Genomic DNA, 17,813 nt, shown 5'->3' on the forward strand with positions numbered 1-17,813 from the left:
AAATCAGTATAAACCTCAAGAGACCAGACTGAAATGAGAATGTCCATCTCAAAACAGCACTCACCTACCTCTCTAAGAAGGTGTGATCTGGAAAACATCTCTTTCCTCCATCATTTCCCCTTCCCTTCCTCACTGCTCTTGCTCAGGATGCTGCCCATACAGTGTCCCTTACAAGAAAAGTAGCACACCCCAGAGACTTGGTGCCTAAATTTGGGGGTTGTGGTACTCAGTAGAGGCCAAAGGTTCAGAAGTAAATACAGGTCACAGAGCACAATCTTCAGATCTTTGAATGTTCAAAATATCATTCTTGAGAACACATACCTGGATCCATAGCATCCTCTAACAATGGGATCAGCTTCTCCTTTCTGATCAATATTTTTTTTTTAAATCATCAAATTAGCAAGGTTTTGATAAAATTGTAGGAGACATCACAATATTTTGTGACAGTTTGGGACGGCTTGTGAGTCATCCACCAGCTATAACTGGAATGCAATACAAGCCATTGTAATGCTTTATGAAGAAAGTGCGTGTTGCTATCTTGCGACAACCATATGTTCCTCTGTTTGTATATATCTATTATCCAGCCCTTACATAAGCCGTTGATGAAATTATCATCACAGGACAAGCACGCTTATAGCACGGTTGAGTTGGTCACAATAAAGTAACGAAGGAATGAAGGAGCTCCATGCTGAGGTGGACCGGCCGCCCGCCTTCGCAAGCCACAGCTGCAGACCTGCAGTCAGCTGCTCAACAGCCCTCACTTTGGGGACGACACGAATACAGATATTTGGGGCTTAGGCTGTATGCTCTTTTGGGAAAGAGCAAAGCAAATGTGCTTCCCTCTGGAGAGGGAAGGGTATGGGACGGAGTTGAAGGAAAGGCTGGGGAGGAGGTTGCTTCGATGTTTTACGGAACCCGTGAGATGTTACTTGCACACACAGAGGCACTCGCACGCCTCAGACTGCAGCAGGGACCGGGACAGCCCAGGTTTGCCGCATCGCAGAAGGCACCGTCGGCATTCAAGCGCATCCCCGGGGGCCGCTCCCCGACCCCGACTGTCCTCCGTGCCCATCGGGCACTGCCAGCCCCTGCTCCGGGCGCCAGCCCCCACCGGGGAAAACCAGCGGGCAGCGCCAGGGCCGCTTGGCACGGCACGGCACGGCACGGCACGGCTGCATCCCGGTGCCGCTCCCAGCGCTGCTCCCGGTGCCGCAGACGGGCCGAACCCAGCCGCAGCCCCGGGTCCGGAGCGCTCGGTGCCGGGCTCCGAGGGCCATGTGCCGAGTACTACGGGCACAGACTCCACCTTCCCCGGCTCCCGCCCGCCCCCACGCATCCAGGAAGGGAAAAAGAGGAGGAGGAGGAGGAGGGAAGGGGGTGAAAGGGAAGGAAAAAAAAAAAAAAAAAAAAAAAAAAGAGAGGTTGAAAGGAGGGAGCTCGCCGAGACCCACCCTTCTCCCTCCTCCTCCTCCGGGCTGCTGGCCGGGCTTTTGTTTTCCTCCAGCGCCCCGTTTCCCACACGTGATTGCCGTGTTATTGCACAGGGCGCTCCGCGGCTCGGCTGCTGCACCTATAAATACGGAGCGGGCGGGCGGCGGGGGCCCGGGGCAGCGCGGCGCGGCCGGGCGGAGCGCACCCCTCGGCACCCCCATGCACCCCGCGGGGACCGCGGCGCCCATGCCCCGCCGCCCGCCCGCCTGACGGGCCGGCAGCGACAGGCAGCGCCTGGCCAGCGGCGAGGGGAGGGGGAGCCGCCTTCGCCGCGGTGCAGGTGCCGCCCGCCGTCTTCCTGGGCGCCGCGGCGGCGGGCAGCCGCTGCCGCCTCAACTCCTTCACGGCGGGGGTGCTGCCCGCGCCCTTCGGCCGCACCAGCCCCCAGGGCAGCATCGGCGGCAGCGGAGACCTGGGGCAGCCCGGCCCCGCCGCCGCCTTCGAGCTGCAGCGGTCCCGGTAAGCAGCGCCGCGGGGATGAGGGATGCTCGGCATGCGGGGATAAGGGATGCGCGGGATGGCGATGGGCTCGGTAAGGGCGGGCACGGCCGCCGGGCGGCCGGGGGAAGCCGTGGGGAGGGAGGCCCGATAGCCGCGGGGCGGGAGCCTCCCTCTGCTGCCGTCCGGCCGGGGAGCAGCGGCAGCTGCGGGGATGTGCGAGCGTGCAGGGGCAGGTCCGCGGAGGTGCCCGAGCCTCCCGGGCGGCAGCAGCCGGTCTGTCGGTCGGTCCCGCCTGGGCGCGAGTGGCTGAAAGTTTCTCTCCCGCTCAGCGGAGCGGCCGCACAGCCGCCGTGCCCGCCGCAGCCCAGCCCAGCTGCGCCCCGGCTGTCACCCCGCTCTCCCGACCGGTGGTGGATTCAGCCCGCCGTGCTGCCTGTCCTGTAGGACAGCAGGCTGGGAAGCGGCTCTGAGTCAAGTGAGCTGTAGCCAGGTCTGGTAGCCCACAAGGGGGAAGGAAATCTTTGCATCGAAATCCACGGATTACGATGCGAGCGCATGGTTTAAGCAGCGTCTCGCTACCACCCTAAATAAGCTCTTTATCTCCAAGCACTTTGTTCCTCTGGGTCGTTTCTTGATACCGGGTACTCTTTTGCCTTTTAATTCCGGGAGGAGCAACCTCACCTGCTTCAGCTCTCAAGCTGAGACTTCTGGCTAAGAAGGTGCAATCATGTAAAAATGTGTGAATGCCTGTGGATGCAAAATCATCTTCCTTTACTTCCTCAACAACATACTCAGATATCAAAGACGGAGGGGGGGAAGAAGCTGGAGGAAATGACTGTGCTCCCCAAGCCCACATCGGCAGCCACTCCCACATTCCCCATTTGCCACACTCCCTCCTTGTTTCTCCCTTGGACAAATAGGTAGACTTTGAGTCACATGTTATTGCAAGGGTTTATAAGGGTAATTGAGCATAGATCGCTGGAGAAAAGTCCCTTTCAAAACCAACCAGCTTGGAGAAATTGGAGGTATTCCAGGGGAAAGTTATGTTAGCCGCATGCCCCACTGTTGGTTGTTCCCCCCCCCCCCCCATCTGGGTTGTTTTGGGGGCTTTTTTGAGCCCCTTTTCAGGTGCTGTGCTAGAGGGAGCCGCACCTTCCCAAGCAGAATGCCTGCTGGTGAGTTATCACCCTTCTGCTCCCAGTCATGTGTCTCTCAAAACATTTTCTGCAGTGACAACCCTCTAATTGCTCTGTGGATCAGCTGCACAGCTGTGTCACACACTCACACTCCTGCATTTCATTCTGTGATGTGATTCTGCCCACAGCCTTGTGGGGGAGAAGTGACCCACAGACCATGATTTGGGAATTGCTTTCTTACTCTTGAACTTAGCATTCAGGAGACTGGGTTCTTCTCGACCTTCTACTTAGTGAATTCATTATTGATGCAGTATTCCAGTATTACTTTTCTTGATTCCCAGGGATCATCCTTGGTTTTTGTTTCTTGCATGCTTTTATGCTGTGCTTGGTTCTGGGAAGGATACTTAGATCTCACTGGTATCACTCTACTCCAGTCATTTTTTCCCCTTGCTCCTTTTTCCCACTTTCTGAACGTTTCCTTCCACAACCCATAGGTTGTTTTTTTTTTTTTTTTTTTTTTTTTAATTGCATGAGAACAGAGTGGAGTTTAAGAGAGAAAGGTAATTACTGTTCTTGTTTACAACCTAGAAATCCAGAGTCTGGCAAGTTCATCTGTGCTGCTAGCATGCAAACAAACTGAATGGATAACCCAAGTCCATGGCAAAAGAAGTCACCTAAGGAAACCTTTCCAGGATGCTCCTCTAGTCCTGTAGCGGCTGTCATTTGTGCCATATTTTTGCTTGTGATGCAGGCTGCAAGGAAAGTGCCGGTTTTCTCACACTGTTTTGTTTTCTTCAGGGCTAGATTCAGTTTGCATTACTCCACTGAGAAGAATGAGTCTCTCCATTGTAGCACTTGCTAAAGGCTGACCCTGGTGTGGGAGAGCTCTGGGTAATGTTCCCCACCTTTGCTGGCTGTCGTGATGCTGCAGTCCAGGGCAGACTTTGCCTTCAATAGATCTGTTTCTGTTGTGGAAAAAGGATGTATTTTTAAACACCAGGAACGGGCAGCTGCAAGACCACAGAGCTTGCACAGAATGTTAGTGGCTCATCTTCTTAATGAAAAGGTGTGGTAGGAGCTCTGGTTGCTGGGCTCACCCGTGGCTGTGCTGAAGTTAAATCGCAGGCATGCACCGGGCTGGCACAAACCCAAGAACAGAGGGTTCGAGCAGCCCTTCTCCTGCTCTCTTAATGGAGAGGAAGGAGCCAAATCCCTAGCACACAGCCAGCCCTTCTCAGGGTGACAGGGTGAAAGTCACAGCACCTGCCTAGGGACAGGCATTAGCTCATCTGAAGGATGATGCAGAGAGGAAAATCAGATTTTTTTGGTAGTTCACGTGTGCACTGGCTGCCTTTCCTCCCACCCTTCTGCTCTCCTTGCAGTGAGTGAGCTTGAAATTGAGTTTGAGGAGTTGTTTGACAGACTAGTCCTGTGTGCTGAGACACGTAAGTTATAATGTGAAACCTTTTTCTGTTACAGTGTCAGGCAAGACAGGTTGCTGTATGTTGTTATTTTTATTTGGTTTTCAGAAACCATTGTGAACATATAATCAGAGTTCCCTGGCTTTTTTGTTTGTGTTAGCAGTTTGTATAATTGCACACTAGTTTATATTTAACAAGGTTATCATTAATGTGGTTTGGGTTTGTGCTCTATGTGTATTCACAAGAAACAAACTATACAAAAAAGGAACATGGGGCTTGTAGCTGCTTGGAGGCTAGTATGTAATTAAATATGTAAATGGCAAAAAATAGGCTTGTTCAGAAGTTGGCTGGTTATTGCCAAAGGCTCCTGTCTTCCTGCAGGAGTTTGTTTCAATTTGTGGTGAACAGGTGGACAAGGAGTTTATTAGAAACTAGGGCCAGGGTTTCTTTCATGTGAAATTATAATTCATTTTAATAGAATAATCTGAAATTAGTGAAGAGTTCTGTGAAACCAGGTTTCAGCAACACTAGTTTAAAATAATTGCACATCCTGTGGATTAGGTGATGGTCGAAGTAACTATTTTTGTGTATGCCTAGAATTCTTGTTGCCATAGTTTTCTTTGGGAAAAGTATTGCTGTTTCCATATGTGAAGTTTCCTTTTCCAGTGGGCCAGATGGTTAGAAACAAGCACATGCTCTTTTTTTGTGTTGTTTGGTTTTGGATTTTTTTCTGTTTTGCTAAGGAAGCAAATTGGTGATTGTATTTGGAGTTCAGACATTGCTTACAGTTGCATTTGTCTGTGTCACCACTTCAGGTTTGAAGGCAGATGGGCAGGAGAACTCCTTCTGAGAGCAGCAGGTGCTGGGAAGCAAGGAGAGAGTATCTGCTGAGAAATCACTGAGGAGAGGGCCACTCAGAAGGACAGTGAGGTTATCATGGTCCAAATAGATTTTTCTTCAGAATTTACTGACCTACAGTATATTTCATTTCCTGATTAATTCTAAAATTAATTTACAGTTAGTAAAGCTTGTGAAAATTCAATTTATTTCTACCTATTAGAAAGGACAGATATGCCTTTGGCCTCAGTATTTATCTTCTGGAGAGATGCAGTGAAGGGAGATGCTGGAATGGTTGACTTGCTTGACTTTTTTAGGGTTTGCAAAGTTCACTGGGTTGATAGTGCTGGAGGAAGCCTTCCAGATGCTGAATCCCGCCATTAAGTATTTGTGATGAAGGGCTGAGAGGTCAGAATCCAGTTCCCCATGGCCTTGGGCAGGCAGGCAGTGCAGTTTCAGCCCACAGCAGAAGATGCCTCCAAACTGAACACTCAAGAGACAAAAGAAGAGTCTCTCAGAAACAAGTGTCTTACAGGCAGAGTCCTGAAAGGGGAGCAGAACAAAGAGCTGGGGGCACCCTCCACCCCGTGGGGTCATCCCAGCATCAGGAGGTGGCTTGTGAGCTGCTGGAATCACATCAGCCCTTTAGTGTGTGATGGACACTCTGCTATTCACTGAACCTAAAGCCCTTTGGGTAGCCTGAATTTCAGAATGATGTGTACAAGCATAGCATGAAAACAGTGATTTAATGGTCTGAGAAGTCAATGGGAAGTGCGCATGCTAAACAAAGTCTTTTCTTAGGTGTGTGACCTTGTATACCACTGATAGCTGCTGGCTCTGAAGAAGGGGATGCTTGTTGACCTCAGCTGTCCCTTCAGGAGGCTAAATTCCTGTGCCTCCCTGAAGGGGGAATGTTCAACAGCAGGGCTTAGACTCGGGTAATAAGGACTGTTTCTGTAGTAGGACAGAGTGTACAAGCTCCACGAGTCCTGGAAGGAGCACATCCTTCACCCCGACCATGCTGAGAGGCTGGGTCCTCACGCTCCCCACGAGCTGTGCAGGGGCACTCGCTGGTGCTGCTGGGCTCTCTGAGCTGGGCACGTGCTGAGCACGGCCAGCCCCATGTCACACAGACCAGCTTTCACCACCACTGGTCTCTGCCAGCCGTTTCACTTGCTCAGGGCACAGATGTTTGTGCCTCCCTCTGTTACTTCCTTTGAAAGTGGTGGAAATGGGGTCAGCTTCCAGGTGTTAGTTGAAGCTGACCAGTGGTTGACACATTGTTGGAGTAGGATGACACACACATGGATGGACACCACAGGTGCAGCACCTTTGTTCCCTTAGTACACAAGCTTTTAAAAACAAATCCCACAGGAATTTGCTCCGGCATATTTTAGGGCTCTTATTATACTATTTAGTGAGCATTTCTGTCAGATAAAAAAGGTTAATATTCATCAGACAAGGAACAAACCCCTTTGCTGTCAATTCTGAAGAGCAGAACAGTGGGACAGAACATGGTGTTCATGGGTACTAGGGAATTAATTAGAGAGCTTCACAGAGGGACAGAGGCTGAGAGGCAGCTGTGTCTGCCAGAGCCTCAGGACTCTGCAGGTTTCGGAGTGAGGCAGCCTTGGAGCTGGACAGGTGAGAGGGATGCGCCTGGGTGGGTGCTCATTAACCCCTGTGAGGAGACCTGAGCTGGTAGCACATGAAGAGTCCTGTTTGCCCTCACTGGCTGCCAATTCAAAGCTTTCTAGGTCCAGCCCTGCCATGGGAGGTGCTGTGGTTATACCACACAGGAGCTTGGCTGGTGTGCAGTGACCCCTCATTAGCTGCCAAGAGAGCAGAAGGAGCAAATTTCAGCAGGTTTGCTTATGTGGTGGGTGGATTTCCACTACTTGATCTTTCTTTTCACCCTTTTCTTTACCTGCAAAGCTCCTGTGCAGGCAATCAAACTGGATCTTTTCCTTAGAAGCCTGCTGCACAGCTTTTGTCTGCACCATGGTAGTGTTGAGAGCACCTTGAAATGAAGATTGGTAGCAGCTGTGTGAGTTACTAGCCCTCCAGACCATGACAAAAACATAGTTCCATGGTAGATAAATGGGATAATGACAGATCATAGTTTGATGAAAGCTTTTGAATATGAAGTGTTTAGTCTGCAAGTATTATGACTTTGAGAATTCTTCTGGCGGAAGATACCGCTTAGCTTGGAACAGTTCAAAACACCTAAAGCACAAATATGAGATTGCCAAGTGCGCTCGCTGAAAAGAAAAAAAAAAAAAACCCAATCCTCTAGTAATTCTGTGATTTCCTTGTTTCCAAAAAGTAGATGTCAGGTGGGCTGTCTGGAGACTCAATAGTGCAGCGAGTATGATGGAAGGTAAAAATGAAAAGAACCAAATCTTGATTTATTTATTTTTTTAAATTTCTTTTCCTTCTGATTTCAGCTGCACTGCTCTTGTAGTGTAAGTTCTCTGCTACACAAATGAAAAAGGCTACTCTTTATAATTTAACCTAAAAATGCAGAAGTTTGGTTTATATGTTGGGGCTTTGATACACTGAAACTTCTGTAGGCACCAGCTTGTCCCTTACGAAGCATGGGAAAACAGATTCTATTTGCAAGTGGAACAAGCTGGTGTCTAGAGAAATCTATATGCAAATATCCACAGAATTCACCCCTGAACATTTGCCAGTACCTCTGAGGGTGTGCTCAGCCTTTATGACAAGCTCTTTTCTGGACCTAGAATTGCCATGGATGGCTGTGGGGCTGCCACCAGATACCAGACTTAGCAACACAGCAGGTGCAGCAAGACACAGAGCTGGCTCTTTTCACAACCCAACTGAAAAAACCCTTGCCAGTTTGCTGTGAGAAGTATTCTTTCTAGAAAGTGGAAATGACATAATTTGGCATATGGAGAGTAGCTGCTTGCTGGCCTGTCGTTTGCAAATAACATGCCGAGAAATTTAAGGAATGGTATTTGCTTTCATAGGAAGGGCTTTCAGAAGTTTTGGGGGTTTTGTGGGGTTTTCTTTGGTAGTTTTCTTTTTTTTTTTTTTTTTTGGGGGGGGGGAAGGGCCGTGGGTTTTTTGTTTTTTGTTTGTTGTTTGTTTTTTTTGTTTGTTTTGGTTTTTTTTTGTTTTTTTGTTGGGTTTTTCTGCATCAAGGGTAGGACAGATCACCTGGTAGAGCGTGTAGCAGAAGAAAATTTAATGGTAGTTGGAGAAAACGTGATGTGCCAGTGGGAAGCTTCTAGGACTCCTGGGGTTTGCTTTTCAGTGTGCAATATGTAGATTTAAGGGGATACATATTTAAGGAGCTGTGAGGTTCCCTTACAAGGGCTACTGTGTTATGTTCATAGCAACTGCTTTCCTGTCATCAATGCTAAATGTATTTTCTGTTCTCATGATGTATTTCAAAGCCAGCACTGCTTTTAGAAGCAGTGTTTCAGGGTGTGTTTGCCTAAGGAAGGTTTTCTGTTGTGGAAAATTGGGAGGTGAATGAGAAGTGAAGCAAAGGCTATCTTCTTTTCTAGAAGAAGTATTAAAAAAATAAAATAACCTTTCACCTTATCTATGAATATAAAGCACAATTGCATGTTCTTAGCAAGCAGTGGTGTTTTCCCCTGTGTTGTTATAGATCAGGCTAGCAATTTTGTGAAATTGAGGTTTGGGGAAAGATTCACTCACCACAATTGAAATGTTTTCCACTCATTGTCTCGGATAACAGAGGAAAGTATGTCCTCTGTGACAAGAGATCCCGAAAAGCCTGGGCTGTATGTTTACTTTTATATAAAACTGCTCAGTTAAATCAAGCACCAGTGTATGATATTTTGCTAGGAAGTAAATCTCTGCAATATCAGGGATTTGACTCTATAGTAGTGGTGGGATTAAAAAAATGGAAAGCTAGAGAAGTTTATCATAATTTTTCAGTCAACAATGGATTGCATTTTGGTGCTCCTAGAGATAATCATATTACCAAGATAAATATGATTAAGTTTTCAAATCTACATGCTGTCAAGGCAAATCAGACATAGGAACATCAGTTTATAGGTAGAGGCATTCAAAAGAAGCATAAATTTTCCTGCAAAGAAAAAAAAAAATGCCCTTATTGTGTAACGGGAAAAATCTGTAAGGACATTATGATGACTTCTTTCTGCACCATGTAGCTGGATGAAACAAACAGGGATGAAGCTCTTGAGATTGCTTTTCCCTTTCTCTGGGTTTTGGGTAGGATGCTGGGCACCAAGAATTCATCGGTGCCTCTGGGTTAGCGGCCTGCTGGCACTGAGCTGTTTTTTCTGCCATCCATGTGCTGTCTGCTGTGTGTGGCTTCGCCCATGACTGTGCAGGTCATACCTGCAGATTTTTTTGTGTACGCAAGGGAGAGAGAAGTGATACTGGGATGTGGTGGTGCAGCCTCAGTAGGTGCCAACCACAGGCACTGTTGCTGTCCTTGCTGCTTGTGTCTTCTGTAGCGTGGGAAGGCTGGTGATAGGTTTCTCTCTATCTTGTCTCTTCTGTGGGACATCATGTCCTTTGCCATTCCAGGATGAAGAAAGAGCCACTGCAGGTGGCTTACAGGGTTAGTAACTCCTGGTGAGGAAATTGAATGGACAAATGTGGAAGGCTCTAGCATTTCTGTCATCATTGTTTCTGGTAGATCTGCTGTGGGTGGAAGTGCAGGGAGATGTCCCAGCCCTCCAACAAGGTTGGATGACAGAGGTTCATATACCAGAAAGGGGAGAGGAGAAGGCAAGAGACCCCGAGCTGAGCTCTCTCCCTTTTTGACAGGAGGTGTACATGCTGGCAGAGTGGCATGGATTTAGTTTCATTGTGATTGAAGGGTCAGATATTATTACCATTGCTTTTTACAAGATAACTCACAGCACTGGAGCAGTCTGTTGCCCACTGCAGCTGCTAGCAGAGAAGTGGATTCTGCCCCCAGCCTCGTGGTATGCCCTTAAAGGGTGCAAGCAGCACAGCTTTGCCAGCCTGCTTCAGAAAGAGGGCTGCTGAATTTGAGTTTCCTGGGTGCATGGTGCTGGAGGAGGGGAGAGCAGAGCCCCGCTGTCCCAAGGAGATGAGATGCCTTTGGCAATCAGGGAGGACCACTGTGGCAGCTGGAGGGTTGTCTGGTTTCATGCAGTACCCCCAGCACATGTAGGGGTGGAGAAAGGGGGAGCCAGGAGGTGAATGTCACACAAGGCCCTTTGCCTTCAGGCCTGCTGGGATCACGTATATACATTTGCATATGCACAAGTGCAGCCATACCTACAGTTCACAAAGCTCTCATTGCTCCCTGTTCACAAGGACATGTTCTAGGAACCTGCACTCCCCACCCCACTGTACCAGCCTGTGTGAAGGGTGGAGCGTAAAGCAGAAGCTGGGTGTCAGCTGTGGTCTGAAATGTGTCTTGAAAATATCTTCCTGGGGTTTTAACTCAGCAACTTTATTCCTTGTGGTTTTGTCAAACTTTTATTTTCCTGTTGCTTCTGCACCTCTGTTAGTGCCTACGGATCCAACATAAAAAGGAGATTAATTTCCTCCTTTTCCAGTTAAGGCTGCAATCAGCTACACCCAGGCAAATGCTGGGTGACAGAAGTATTCACAAGTATTGCCCACGTGTCCATGGGGTGTGGTGGATGGGCACAACAGGGAGTGAAGTCCTCATTAGGTGACAGCTACTTGAAAACGAGCAGACCCATCTTAATACCTGGGACATGGGCACAGTTGAGGAGGTTTGGTAGTTACAAGCACGCTCCGGAGTTCCCTGAATTTAGTTAAGTGAATGATACCGTTTCTGACTGAAAAACACGGAGATGTTTTTTTGGATAGTAGGAAGAGAGTCAAAACACCTTTCAGGTGCTACAGTGCAAAGGGCAGTTTAATTGCTTAGGTAGGTGTGTCATGCAGGTGCTGCATCAAGTTATGTAAAAAGGTGTGGAAAACTCTCCATGTGCTATTAATAGACTTGGAAGTGTGGCCTTTAAATCACAAAGGGTTGTGTTTGTGTTTTTAAAAATGGAGTTCACATAACCCTCTGTCTTGAGCATTGTGGAACCTCCTTAATTTTATAAGGCAAATTTTCTAAAGCAAAACTGGGTTTGATTTTTAATTGATGGTGTTACTGCTTTGTAGAATCCCATCTTTTAGCATAAGCTAATCCAGAAGAAGTGGCAGCTTAGAGGTGGTTGCTTAAAAAGGCAGAATTTTTTACAGTAGAACACCAAGTGCCACTGTCAAGTACCTCCATTGTGACCTTTGAGATTTATTTGGAAAATCCATATTTTTCCGTGTGCATGACTTGCCTCAAGATAAAATATTCTTCTGTTTTAGAAAGCGCTCCAGGTACTGCAGAACTCGAGAGCAGCCTCGCAAGTAGCGAGTGGCTGCACACATTTGTTTTAAGGAACAGACTTCATTGTCCCAGGCTTTTTGCTTCTGTTTGTTTTAGAGATTATTACAAATACTAGTTTCTTGTTTGTTCATTAGTTTCATTATTGATGTAAAGCTATTCAAGTCAAAGATAGTGCTAGGGTGCTACAGGGAGCAGCTTTGAGCAGGCACGTTTGAAAATAAAAACCGCAAATTGTATGAATTTGCCAGCACCCTTAAACAGGCACTTTCAAGGCAGTATTTTCTGTTGCTGCCCTCATGCTCTGTGGGAAGGCTGAATAGATGATGGGAATGGAAATGTGTATTTTCTCGCAGTGTGTTTGTGAGCTCGCAGGCATCCTTCTCCTGGAAGATGTAGCGTTGCAGCAGGAGCGAGGATGTTTTTCCCAGTGCAGTACTGGTGCTGTGCTCAGTGCTGTACAAAATGCCACTACTGCTCCATATTCCTTAGGAGCTAAGCCCCAAGCCCAAGACCTGTTTAGTGCAATAGGGCACTGCAGAAAGGTGTGGGTTGTAATTGGAATTCACTCCCTTGAAGAGGATGGGCTGAGAGCAAAGAGGCTGATGTGAAAAAGCGCTTGTAAGCCACTGCCTGTTTGCAAATATCAAGGCATCTGAAAACGACCAACCTCTGAATTAATTGCAGGGTTGCTCAGGTACAAATGAGAACAGGATTAGACCTGTCTTTTCTATTTTAAGTGCAGAGGTAGTATTTCCAACCCTTCCAGCGATTGCATATCTTGAATATCTTACTGGGTAAATGAATGTGATAGCAACAGTCAAGGGTGGCACAGTCTTTTGTGCAGCTGGCACTTATCTTGCAGTTCTTGCAGTTCTTTGTTTTGTATGATTCCCCAGGAATATTTCAACATGGTCTTTCCTGTTTTTTTTTTGTTTGTTTGTAAGGGTTTTTTTTTTGGTGTCATTTTCATATGTTAGAAGAAACTGTCTTTTGAGAGGCTCTTGACCCTCACATCCACTTTCCAAGATGAGGGGTTATGGTAGTGAAAACTTGATTCACATCCCTGGTGACATGGGGAGGGATCTGTTTTCTTTTTACTGGTCAGTTGTGGGCTTTCTAGATTTTAATTTTGTAATGTGGTAGATTCTGAAAAAAATGGATATTAATTTTTTTTTATTAAGTTGTTCACATTAACAGACATATTTCCTGTCTGTTTAGTGGAAAAGGTGAAACAGGAAAACCAAAATTTCAAAACTGCCGTCACATGTTGATGGCAGTTTGTGAGCTTGATCATTGTAATGGTCTGATGTCATACCCAGTGTGGTTTTACCCTTGTCCAGGGCTTTTTTTAGATGTGAACATGCAATGACTGAGGAAGTAGTGGTTTCTGTTTGTGTGGTCTGGAAAGGGGGGCTCATTTTTTTTAATCAAAAGAAAATAAACAGCCCCACTTTTATATATATAGTATTGCTGATTTCACTTTCAGTGCAAGCAATAAGGCAAAATTTAACCTGTGACTTCTATGTAAGTAGCTACCAAATGAGCCTTTATGTTGTAACCCTCCAGAGATTTGCCAGGGGGAAGCACACCAAGGCACAGAGGGGGAGGGTTGTGGTCTTCTCTTGGTGCTGCTGTCTGCAGCTTCTCACCCTTGTGAGAAGCACCTTTGTGTTTCTTCCTTATTCCAACCAGATGCAAGTGGGGTTTGGCAAGCACATCTCTGCATTTATCTGTTCTGACCCATCCAAGCACAAAGCCATTCCACCCTTTCCTCCATGCTAGACAAGCTCATTATTGTTCAGGTCTGAGGAGGCAAAGGGTGACAGAAGCAAAACAGTGCAAGTTTTGCATAATCTGTTTTTTTTCCTGTGGCTGTTGGGGCCATGGCCCTTGTATAGTGGCACTTTGTTCAACCTTCTTCCTTTGCAGAGACTACTGGGAAGGACGGAAAATGCTGCGGGTTCTCGGGCAGTTGAAGAGACAGCAACAGAAGTGTGGTTTTGGTTCCGTATCTGGACATATTATTAAGGTCCTGCTGCTTCAAAATGAAAAATAAAGGCATAGGAATCTCCTGTTATCCAAATAGCAGTTCGCAGATCCTGGCAGGAAAGGAAATCTTCACACTTCTCATTGTTGCTCTGCCACAGGTAGCTGAATGCTGCTCTGTTAGCATTCACATCCCTCATTTTACTTGTTGAACTTGTGGAGATGGTTTTCTTCTGTCAGGATCGCGTATCCCAACTACCACTGCTGGCAGTGCTACTCACTGCCCCACAACAACACCTGTGGGGGACCCTCAGCTCTGGCTGCACGCCCCATGTCTGCTCCCCTCCCCGCTGCTGCAGCCTCCTGACGCCTCCTTGCTCTGTAAAGCTGCACCACAGGCACATGGTGGTGACCATCAGATTACTTGACCATCCCTTTCCTTGCTGACATTGTCCTGACAGTCTGCAAGGCTGCACAGCGCCTGACGGAGCGTGGCAGGGGACTGGAGCTGTCACTGTGAAGGTTTTGAATGTGCTTTCCTTCAAACAATAGCTGTGTGTCTACATTATATTTGATCGTATTAGTACAATCAAGGATGTTTGTTCTGTATTCATAGCTGTATTTATTCTTTGTGAGGTGCACGAATAAGTTTTTCCAGTTGCTAAAACACAGGTCGGTCTAGAACTGCAGCAGTTCTACTCCCAAATTTGTTCTCAGGTTTTTTGTTTTTTTTTCTTTCATTTTCTTAAAAACCTTCAAAGCATGTATGCTTGCTGTGGTTAGGTGAAAAATTAGCTCATATATTAAAAAGAAGGGAAGAAATACTCACTCCTACGGCCTCTTTCTCTATACCCCTTCTCTCTTATATGAATAAGGAAATGATTTTGCATGCAAGCAAGTTCAAAAGGATGCTGAACAGTTTGTATTCATGTGTTGTTACATTGCCATCAGGATACTATTTTCTGGGTGTTACTTACTCAGGCATTGCATTACATATAATTTGAATGCTTTAAGTTACCAAAAATACTTTACAAAAGTTTCATGGGCTCCTACTTAAAGCAAAGAGAGAGAGATTTGCGGATGTACATTTACAGATGATAAAACGTAATGTTTGGGGGAGGATTACTGTTACTTTAATTGCCTGTCTGATATCCTCCTTGGAAGATTAAGTATTTTTGGTAGCAGCTTTGTGGTCTGTACCCTGTTGGCTTAATATCTGTCAGAAAATGATGTAACTGTTACTGGCACAGGTAAAATTGAGCTTATGCTCAGCTCCCCGCGAGGGTGTTGTGAATGGGAAACTGTTGTATATACATAATCCCATTAGTCAATATTGTTGTTCAAAATCCTTTTTTTTTCCCCCTTTCTCCTCTCACAACAAAGCTCCTAGGTCTGTGGTGAAGTGTTTTGTGACACATTTTTGAATGGGCCTTTTGCCCTGCATTCAGTTCTTTAATGCAAGAAGCTTTACCAGGAAACAAGAATCTCTTTCTTCTCTGTGTTTTTTCAGCTTGGGGCTGTGATGTTGAATATGCAGACAGACACATAAGTCAGATGATCTAAGATGTGTGATATTATGAGTTTATCTATTTCACATGATTAGTGTCTGTACTGGAGTTGTTCGGTCTGCATTTCATGCCTGTGCCATCTAAATATGTCTTAATCCTTTTTAAAAGATAGATTTTTGTGTGTTTTAACACACCCTCAAGGCTGTTATAAAGTAAATCTTCCTTGTATTATATTTAGTGCCATCTCTTGAATGAGGCAATTTTTTAAATTAGCTTTTGTCCTTGATAAAAGGCTGTATAAAAATAGAGCCTGATCCTGCAAACACTTGCAGATATGTTCAGTCTTACTTCTCCAGGTAACTTGTTGCCTTTGACTCATAAAAACATTGCCTAAAATAGTCAAATTTGAGTAGTTTTGTAGTTTTGATTTGAGCATGAGCTCCATCAGCTGAGGTTTCTGGAGAAATGCATCGTTAGTCATGCAGTTAGCACCTTCGTTAAGAATACTGAAGTGCGTTGAGTTTTTATAGGATTGGAACAATTTATGGGTATAAGTGACTTCTTTGCACTAGTAGGCTGGTATATTTTAAAATCTTAGAGGGAAAGTTTTGAGATGTTCTTGTAAATGAATGTGTGCAATTAGTTCTTGCAATACTGAAAGCTGAATGTAGCCTGTGAGAATACTGGACGCTAAATATGAAGTAAGTCTGTGACAAAAAATCATTTTTATCCAAAGTGGGGTCAAAATGAGATTCTTTTCAAGGCACTTCATGCTTTAGGTTCTTTTTAATATACTTAATCTAAGAAGACATGATGAGCTGCTATCAAACTTTCCCCAGCTGGTTTTACGTTTAAGGGTTTTGTTGTCTGCATAATGCTGCGTATAGAACAATGATTTTTCTGCCTGGAGGTGCCTCTAGGTGATTTGGGGCAATTAAAGGGATTAGTGGCCCCAAAGCAGAGGCTCACTGAAGCAAATATGTTCAAAATTCCAAGATTTTATTTCACAACCCAAAGTATCACCCTAAACTCAAATAGCTGCTGGGTTAAGCCAGTACAGAGGTCTGCCTCTGCTCTCCATATTACCCCATGTTGAATTTTTTCAGCTTTCAGAAGTACACAGCTTAATTGATTGAAGGGAGTAGGGGAGCCAGATCGATATTATCCATTTTCAGGGACTCAAATTTTATTCTGCATAAGATTTTAATACGTTTTTTAATAATGGTTGGAGGCATTAGCAACATTTCTGAGTCATATGACCTGATAAAGGGTCCCATGTCTCCTCTCCTTCTTTGTGGCAGAGGGAGTTATTCCAGTATTTCCGGCTCCAAAGTCTTCCAATCTGTGGTAGAGGCTTTTCAAAGTTAATGGATTGTTGAGAAGAGGTAGAGATGCTCAGTCCAATCCCCTTGCATTTTGCCATTTTGACAAAGTTTCTAGCTTTCAAGGTAAAAAAAAAAAATGTACCCCTAAGGAGCCACGTAACAGAAGGCAGAAAATAAGATTCATTAAGGATTCACAGGAATTCATGAATGTTTAATATGTTTTAGCTTTGTTTTTGTTGCTTAAACAGAGTCACAGGTCTCTCATGCCTTCCACTTTCAGAGAATCAGCAATGAATACTGAATGCAGCATAAGCACATGCAGTCTTTTTGTATACATTTTCATGGAGATGAGGCTCTCTGGAAAATGCTGGATATCACCATGGAAGTGGTAACAACTGTGCCCACTGCAGTGCTGCTTTTAGTGTCTGCCTTGGTCCTGCTGTCACAGGAAGATGCAGCTGCTGGGGCAGCTCAGGTGCCAAAGGGTGCCCCAGGAGCAGGACGGGCTGTCGGGGGAGTTGCCTCTGCACTGGCATCTTCCCCACCAGGGGCCAGGGTAAGGTGGATGTGAAACTGGAAAGCAAGCCACCACACCCTAACGATCAGCAGTGTGGTTCCTGAGTTTATAGGAGGAGGTGTAGAGAAATGCAAGGGGAACAGTGCATCCTTCTGGCTGCTTGACTCTGTTCTTGCATCCTCCACCTACCCAGTGGTATTTGAGGTTATGGTCTGGGTGTGTGGACAGCTCTTGTTCTCTTCTCCCAGAAACTTGTGATACTGAAGTCATCAGGAGGGACTTCTGATTTTATTTCATTTTTAATTACTTTTATTTTCCAGCAAGGCAATTGCCTTCCGTTTCAAAAACACCTTCTTCTGGATGTGACCCAGGGCCACCATTGCCTGTCACAACAAAACCAGCCAGCTGCTCTGGGGCATACCAAATCCCCAACGGGTTGTTAACCTGTAGTGAGATGGGGTGTCATCTCCTGATGGGTGGAGATGTTCAGATCCAGCCTGGAGCTTTTTCAGAATTACCTGTTTTGTGGTCATACCGACAGCAGTGCATGTGAGTTTTTCACTGCCTGCTCTTGCTGAAACTTGTCCCAACAGCAGCTGCTCCCTTTGTGGTGGCTGTGGGGCTGACAGCTGCCCACAGTCCTGGCTTTGGGGTATGAATCCAGCTGCGTGGTGTCTGATTAAAATGCCTGGGTGTGGTTGAACAGTCTTGGACAATATTACATTCACTGACAATAGTGAAAGTACCTGGAAAACTGAGCAGTGGCACTGTGGGATTGTCCCGACATGTATTA

The 17,813-nt window shown here is 46.1% G+C and overlaps 1 protein-coding gene across 1 annotated transcript in view; it reads left to right on the forward strand.

Moving 5' to 3' along the window:
* Positions 1 to 17,813, forward strand: part of CABLES1 (Cdk5 and Abl enzyme substrate 1) — a 96,815-nt gene that overhangs the window by 25,318 nt on the left and 53,684 nt on the right. Inside the window, exons 3-4 of the mRNA XM_041399220.1 lie at positions 942 to 1,284; positions 1,577 to 1,950. Of these exons, the coding sequence (XP_041255154.1) occupies positions 942 to 1,284; positions 1,577 to 1,950 (717 nt within the window). The remainder of the gene's footprint in view (positions 1 to 941; positions 1,285 to 1,576; positions 1,951 to 17,813) is intronic.

The sequence above is a fragment of the Onychostruthus taczanowskii genome, unplaced genomic scaffold, assembly GCF_017590055.1.
Source record: "Onychostruthus taczanowskii isolate IOZ18803 unplaced genomic scaffold, ASM1759005v1 scaffold16, whole genome shotgun sequence".
Lineage (NCBI taxonomy): Eukaryota > Metazoa > Chordata > Aves > Passeriformes > Passeridae > Onychostruthus > Onychostruthus taczanowskii.